Genomic DNA, 7,164 nt, shown 5'->3' with positions numbered 1-7,164 from the left:
TCTTATCCAGAGCGACGTACAACAAGTGCATAGGTTTCATGATGTAGAGGCGCAAAAGAATATATATATATATATATATATATATATATATATATATACATATATATGAGCTTTAGATTTGTTTCATAGAGTTCAGTGCATACATCATTCCAATACCGTATTAATAATTAATATAATATAATAATTAATATAATAAAACATATGTGTAGGGAAGAGAGACTAAATACGAACAGCAGGGGGCAGTATTGTGTATGCTTTCTTCCTCGCAGTCAGAAAAGCTGCTGACAGTGTTTAAACAACGACAAACAGCAGGGGGCAGCATTGTGCTTGTTTCCTCTCTCTCACTCAGCCAAGTGGCTCAGAGCGATATTGGATGACAGCGTATTCGGAGCTGGTGCTCAGTTTCCTGGCCACATCCCTCTGGTGGACATGCAGTCTGTCAGCCGAGTGGGAGACCTGCAGCAGACCACTCGAGCCCCACTCTTCCTTCCACCGCTGCCAGAAAGGGTACAGAGAGTTCATAAGTCAGAGGTCAAAGGGGAAAACAATGGATCGTGTGTATCTTCTCATTTCTGTTCATCACTGTCAGCCAGCACAGCCAGCAAAGCTTTTTTTTAAGAAGCAGGGTTGATTTATATTCTCTGAATCTGCAGTTTCTACAGAATCTTTTTGTAATGCTCCTCCTCAGATGTTTTTTTTAAATCATTCAATAAGGCCAACTAAAAATTATTCAAAATGGGTCCTTTTAAGTAAGAATCTACAGTACTGTATCAAAACTTCTTGTTTCAGTATAACAATTTAAATCTCCAAATTCTTTTTCTTCCCATATGAAATGTGTCATCGTGATTTTTAGGCTGGTGCCAATCATTGCCAGCCATGCCCTTTCAGTTTGCATGGGTACAGGCAAAGGGTGTGCTTCCATCTGGCACTTTTCTTCACCTCCACCCTCTGATCTGCCCAGTTACTGCGCAGCACTGCGCAGCTCTGCACAGCTAAAGCAGACAGGGCATAGTCAGCACTGCACAGGGTTCTAATCAAGGAGAGAAGCCACTACTGCACCTGGGCCTTCGGTTAATGCGCCACCTGGGACGCATCGTCATGTGTGCCTTGCTGTTCAGGAAAAATGCCTCGAGAAACTCTTAAACTAATGCGCTGATTGGTTGTGGACAGTTGTGTTGTGGTGCAGTGCTGCAGGTGTAGCAGTCTACAGGAAGGAAGGGTGAGTGTGTTCCTGTTAGCCTCTTACCTGCCTGTGCTCCCTGGGGGTGGGGTCTGGGATGTGCGTGAGTTCAGGCGTGCTGGCTCCTCTCACAGATATCATGATGTCAGCGTACGGGACCTCGTGATCGCTCTGACTGTCTGGAGGGAAGGCGACAGTGTGACGTTTTCCATACCGCTACAAACGTTTAGCCCTCCGGAGCTGGTTCTGATGTCACCTTACCTGCAGGGGTGAATGTCACTGCCACAGGTTCCCATTTCACTGCGTTGTCACCTGAAGTATCAAAACATTTCTGTGAGAACGGCATCTATTCGTGGGTTGGCTTGTAACTAAAGGACGTTTGGATGAATCAGGGTTTACCTGTAGCTGGAGGGGTTTCAACTCTCGACTCGCCGTTTGCTTTACCGGAGTCAATAGATGAATGAAAAATATGCTTCATACATCCTCTGTGATATTTAAAAACAAAACAAACACCTAAATATTTGGATTCCTCAAATTAACTTGTTCTCCTGTGGTGACATTTTAGATCTGAGTTATAGTTTCAACAGAATAACTTCGAATAACATTTATCTAAGGCGGTATACCAAAGCTAGCTTCAAAGCTAGAGAAAAAAAAAATTGAATGTTGTATTTAATGAACAACTTCCAACATTTGAATTCCATGCATGTAAGCTGAAAACAATGGCTTTTACGTAAGCATGATGAAATGCACATGCAAAAAGATAACAGAAAGGGGCAGACTGAGAGTTATGAAAGCAACTGCCAGGCCCAAATAGCAGCTAATAGAGGGGCAGAAATGGCAGGTATGGTACAAAGAAACTTCATGTCTCACCTGTCACAGGTGGTAAAAGCCAGGTGCGCTATAATATACAGGAAATTATTAATCGATTAGCTTAATCTTACAATTGTAAATGAATATTTAAAAGTATGAGACCAATAGCCTTTAAAAAGCACAGTCACAATAAAAGTCTTCAGTTAGTTTAAATACTGTAAATGAAATATTTAGTCTACTGCCTGCAGAGAGCTATGCTGCTAGGCTCGTGGGCAGTACTGACGCTGGAGCTCACCGTTTCTCCTTCTTCGGCTGCTCAGACTGAAGTACACTGCCGCAGCACACAGCACAGTAGCCACGGTCACCATAGTGGCCGCTAGCACCATAAACCAGCTGAACTCCGCTGTGACAAAGAAATGGCAACAGTGAACGATTTCAGTTGTTGCTGTACTTGTGAAGGAAGTGCAGACATGGAAGGAGGGTACTGCATCAATATTGGGCTTCTCACTCAAATGGGATTCATGTTTTCTGTAAAATTTTGTTTATGATTTCCAGTGATTATTTGCATTTCTGCGACAGTAAAATTCCTGAATTTTAAGAATTTTAAGATAGAGGCATTATATTTAAACACTAGTACTTTTTACTTGACTTTCTGTAATTGAAAGTACTGTGGCAATCCTGCAATATTCATACAAAGTATCTTGGTTAACTTGTATTGCTGTTGGAAAATGGGGAAAAACACTCACCAGGATTCACTTCTATTGTAACAAGTGACTGCTTGGTTTCATAGCGTGTAGATGCCTCACAACTGTAGTTTCCAGCATCTTCCACCTTTACTTTGTCCAGGGTCAGTGTTGTGGCAGTACGCATTGCCTGCCTGGAGGGGTCGACACTTCCTCTCACCCACTGTCCCTCTGTGGGGGGGTTACTGTCCACCAGGCAGGAGAGCTCTAGGAAAGCGCCCACCCTGGTTCTGATGGTGAGAGGTGGTGGTAGTGCCTCCGCTGTACTCTCTGTGCCATCCCTGTAAGATACGTGCAGGGAAATATCTGGAACATAAGCATAAAACGGCAAGTTAGCATCTAACAGCTCGTTCTAAACAAATCATTCCTGTCAATGGACACTGATCAAATATCAAATAGTGATTAAAAATGGTAGGTAACAAAGGGTCTGTAAATGTTTTTTTGTTGCTATCAATTCCACAGAGCTTTTCTGAGGTAAGCTCATGACGTATACAGTAGCTCAAGGTGAACCTTGATCTCTTACATTTCACGTCCAGTGTGATGTTAGCTCTTAGCGGGTGGCTCAGCGAGGTGTGGTGGATTTCACATGTGAAGATGCCCCTGTGATGGGAGGATGTGGGTAAGACTGATATTTTGCTGTGGGCGGAGAATGTTCCGTTAGTGTTTGTTCCCAAGGTGAGCTCGTCGGTTCCCGTCACTGGAGAGCCGTTGAAGGCCCAGGCGACTGTCACGTTCCGGGGGTGAAACCCCCCTGTGGCGCACATCAGCCCCACTGGCCTGCCAGCCCACACATCACCCTGCGGGGTCACTGTCACCACTGGGGCACTGGGAGCGGCTGAAAGAAAATTTATGATTTTAAAACAACCCACATCTCTCCTTCTTCTTTATAATAATTTTAAACTTATTTTTCTCCCAATTTAAAATATTTCCCAATCTTTGTTGTTGTTATTTTAATCTAGCTCAGTAAACTAATAAGGTTTATAATGGCAAATGGACTGCATTTATATAGCGTTTTACAATTGATGCTTCTCATTCACCAATTCAAACACACACTCACAGAGAAAGGCTGCCATGCAAGGTACCAATCAGCTCGTTGGGAGAAATTAGGGGTTAAGTGTCTTGCTCAGGGACACTTCGACATGCCCAGGGCAGGGGATCGAACCGGCAACGCTCCGACTGTCAGACAAATGCTCTTACCTCCTGAGCTATGTCAAATTATATTGCGCCTTCCAACAGCAATACAAGTTAACCAAGATACTTTGTATGAATATTGCAGGATTGCCACAGTACTTTCAATTCCAGAAAGTCAAGTACTATTGTTTAAATATAATACGTCTACCTTAAAATTCTATCTTAAAAGCAGGGTATTACCCAGGAATTACTGTCGCAGAAATGCAAATAATCATTGGAAATCATAAACAAAATTTTACAGAAAACATGAATCTCATAATTATAATGGGCAGTTACCCACTTTGAATCTTTTGAGGAAGAAACATAGTGTTGCGTTTGAATAAAAATGAAAGGACCAGCGTTGATCTAGCTTCTTCAGTTATTTAAAGCAGCCGATTGACTGTCAGACAAAACCTGCACTGATTTGCAAATCACCACAATTTATGTATTTATCACACATTTTAAACACTGCATTGGGCATCGTTGGAAAGATGAAGATTTGCTCTTTCATGCGTTATGTCTCACAGTAAATATGGCAAAATACACATCTTTCCAAAATTGTTTTCAGAATATTGCATTATTTAATTGCTCTGAATATGTAAATCATTACTGCCACACTGCTAATAAATGAGAAAACGGTGGTCTGACGTAGCTCCAGTTCAGGAGGAGGCAGGTGGCTCCCTTACCTTGAACCCAAACTGAAACCTGCCGCACCATCTTCTGGGTCAGGCTTGGGTCATCGTGCTCCTCAGAATGGCAGGCATAGTTGTAATGGGTTTGATTGAGAGACACATAACGGAGAGAGAGGCGCTCTGTGCAGAGACTGCCGTTTCTGTCCGTTTTCTTTGTTTCCTGAAAACAGGACGTACAGACGGGTGCCCCTGTTTTTTTGAGGTGCCAGGAGGCACGGGTCCAAGCGGTGCAGTTGTAGCGACACATTAGCGACAGGGGTTCTCCTAATTGGGCAACAACCATTTTGTAGCCGATCTCTGAATCCAGGCCATTCACAAAAACGCCTATGGAAAGGATAACAGAAAGACTATTTAAAAATGATGGCCATTACCATATGGTAATGCCTGCTGGTGTGTCTGAGAAGAATTAAATTGATGTGCAAGTCAACACAATAAAAAAAATAAATAATAAAAAATAACAATAAATAAACAATACAGCACTAACATGGAACAGATTTTTAATGACTGCTCTGCAAGTATTGTGAAGAGGATTAGGACCTTACCAAAGTAGGACTGAATTAAATCTTTTTGAAAGGTTGTGGAAAGCACATCCACAAGACACAATGCAATAAATATTAAATGTGAGGCGGCATGAAACGTACAAAATGTTGTGAATGTTGGATGACAGAAATAAAATTCTGGTACTTATGACACTTACTGAAATATATACTGCATATGACAGCACTTGATAATATACGGGTAACATACAAACATATATGCTGTTTTCAGATTTTGGATTAAATTACTCTGAAAATAAATTTAGTGTTATATTTTCAAATTATACGCTTTCATAAAATTGCAATATTGTATATTTATTTTTTGTGAGGGGAATGCACATGTACTATTTATTAAAAATAAAATATTAATAATTCTAATAAGAAATCTTACCTTTGATCCTGAGAAGGAGCAGAAATGTCAATTGGGGTAAAAGATTCATTCTTGCTGAAACCTAGCCTGGGCTGCTTTATACAATATATAACCTGCCAGTTCTGAAAGACAACAGGCAGCGCGAAGATGAACAGGAAGTGGAGAACATCAGGAAGTGGTAAACTAACAATGGTTAAAACAGTTTCATGGGCGTTATGATGTTTCCATTCCTGAACTGATGCTAACACAGAATAAGATAAAAGAGACAGTACAGACAAAATGTTATCCCATGCAAACTTGCTCAATGTACCACATGTTAGACTTCAATTTAGCATTTTATGCATGGGGTATTATTATTATTATTATTATTATTATTCTTTCATGTTGCACGATTTCAAAGTACAGTAGGCACAGATTAGACTGCCTGACACCTCTGAAGTGCAAAATACAGCAGCTGCACAGTTTGCAATTTACCGACGGCATAAAACATGAACAGGAAACATCTGACACCCTCACCTTTTTTTTCCTTTCTCTTAACATAGATAGTCTGTGAAACAAACACACACATGCACATACACACACACACACACACACAAACAAATTGGCTTTTGTGAAGTGGCAAATTATCAGCCAGCCAGCATCAGTTTGCTTGTGGTAGAAACATCCCAGGGTAGGGATAGTAAAATTCCAATTCAATTCAATCCAATTCAAATTCATCTGAGTATGTTAAACTCAGCTTAAACCCCATTTCATTGTATGTAGAAATCTTGGAACATCAGTTTAATGACAATGGAAGCCTTTATATCTGTCCAATAATGTGCACATTGTAGTCTTAAGTAAGGATCACTGGTATTGTCTCTGAATTTTGAACGTGTAACCTACTGTGTATTGTTACCAGTGTGGCCCTTATTACAAGGTGCATTTGTGTATTGTTCTGTTCCAAATCTTTCCAGGGCATAGAAACTATACTCTATATCTATTCTCTTACATGGTGTCAGACAAGATCTGTCGTAGAAATACTGGTCAATACAATTCCTCATCATTTTAAAATTTTTTGCCTAAACTAAGATTTCTGGATTCTCTGATCTTGAAGGGAAAACATTGTAAATGCATTTTTAAAAAGTTATGACGAACTTATTAGACATGTCTGTTTTCAATTTAATGAATAACATGTCAGTGGATATGTCTGTTTCCCCAGTAGGAAAGCTAGCGGGTAACCAGAGAACTCTAATGTCTCATTTAGTTTATCAGAGAATCACATTACCTGTATCAACTGTCACTTTCAGCAGGTGGGATCAGTTTTCCTCCTTAACCCATAACGCTGTACACATGTTCTTTCTGCTTTCAATTAGTAGCTGCTAAAAGGAGGTGGCTTAAGGAAATATTACACAGAATCATCATGGGATGGAGGAGTTTATGCAAATCAGCCATGCACTTGGTGTTTGTTGTTCATTTGTCATGTTTGGCAAGCCTGTGTTTTAAGCCACCGTGGATACTGCACCTTCCTATTTCAGGTGAGTTTTTTGGTGCGCACCATAGCCATTTTATTGCATATGAAGAAGCTTTTTACATTTTGAATTTAAACAACACAACTCTGTAATACAAATTGTAAGTTTTTTGGGGGGAGCCTCGAGTCGACATTTTAAGGACTGCACATGACTAA

General features: G+C 40.6%; 1 protein-coding gene across 2 annotated transcripts; it reads right to left on the bottom strand.

The window, feature by feature from the left end:
- Positions 1–94: 94 nt before the first annotated feature.
- Positions 95–5,638, bottom strand: LOC118209084 (sialic acid-binding Ig-like lectin 8). Of its 2 annotated transcripts, none has more exons than XM_035384224.1 (10): positions 5,523–5,636; positions 4,590–4,919; positions 3,257–3,568; positions 2,737–3,039; positions 2,286–2,393; positions 2,051–2,078; positions 1,580–1,665; positions 1,442–1,492; positions 1,247–1,359; positions 95–495 (listed from the first exon to the last, which is right to left on the bottom strand). In XM_035384224.1, the coding sequence occupies exons 1-10, from the start codon at positions 5,569–5,571 to the stop codon at positions 346–348; spliced, it is 1,530 nt and encodes a 509-aa protein (XP_035240115.1). In that variant the 5' UTR covers positions 5,572–5,636; the 3' UTR covers positions 95–345. The 2 variants fall into 2 exon arrangements, 1 of the variants encoding a protein (XP_035240115.1); XR_004761676.1 differs by having other exon boundaries at positions 362–495; positions 1,247–1,355; positions 5,523–5,638.
- Between the last annotated feature and the right edge of the window lie 1,526 nt (positions 5,639–7,164).

The sequence above is a fragment of the Anguilla anguilla genome, chromosome 12 (assembly GCF_013347855.1).
Source record: "Anguilla anguilla isolate fAngAng1 chromosome 12, fAngAng1.pri, whole genome shotgun sequence".
Taxonomy (NCBI): Eukaryota; Metazoa; Chordata; class Actinopteri; order Anguilliformes; family Anguillidae; genus Anguilla; species Anguilla anguilla.
The sequence above is the reverse complement of the archived record's forward strand: the minus strand, read 5'-3'. Positions and strand labels throughout refer to the sequence as shown.

What these genes read in the sequence shown, in the direction of transcription:
- LOC118209084 (XM_035384224.1), bottom strand. Translation starts at nt 5,571, where the DNA reads ATGAATCTTTTACCCCAATTGACATTTCTGCTCCTTCTCAGGATCAAA. An exon ending in GGTTTCAGTTTGGGTTCAAG is followed by an intron (nt 3,569 to 4,589) that starts GTAAGGGAGCCA and finishes ATTTTCTTTCAG; the next exon opens with CCGCTCCCAGTGCCCCAGTG. An exon ending in AGTGACATTCACCCCTGCAG is followed by an intron (nt 1,360 to 1,441) that starts GTAAGGTGACAT and finishes CCTTCCCTCCAG; the next exon opens with ACAGTCAGAGCGATCACGAG.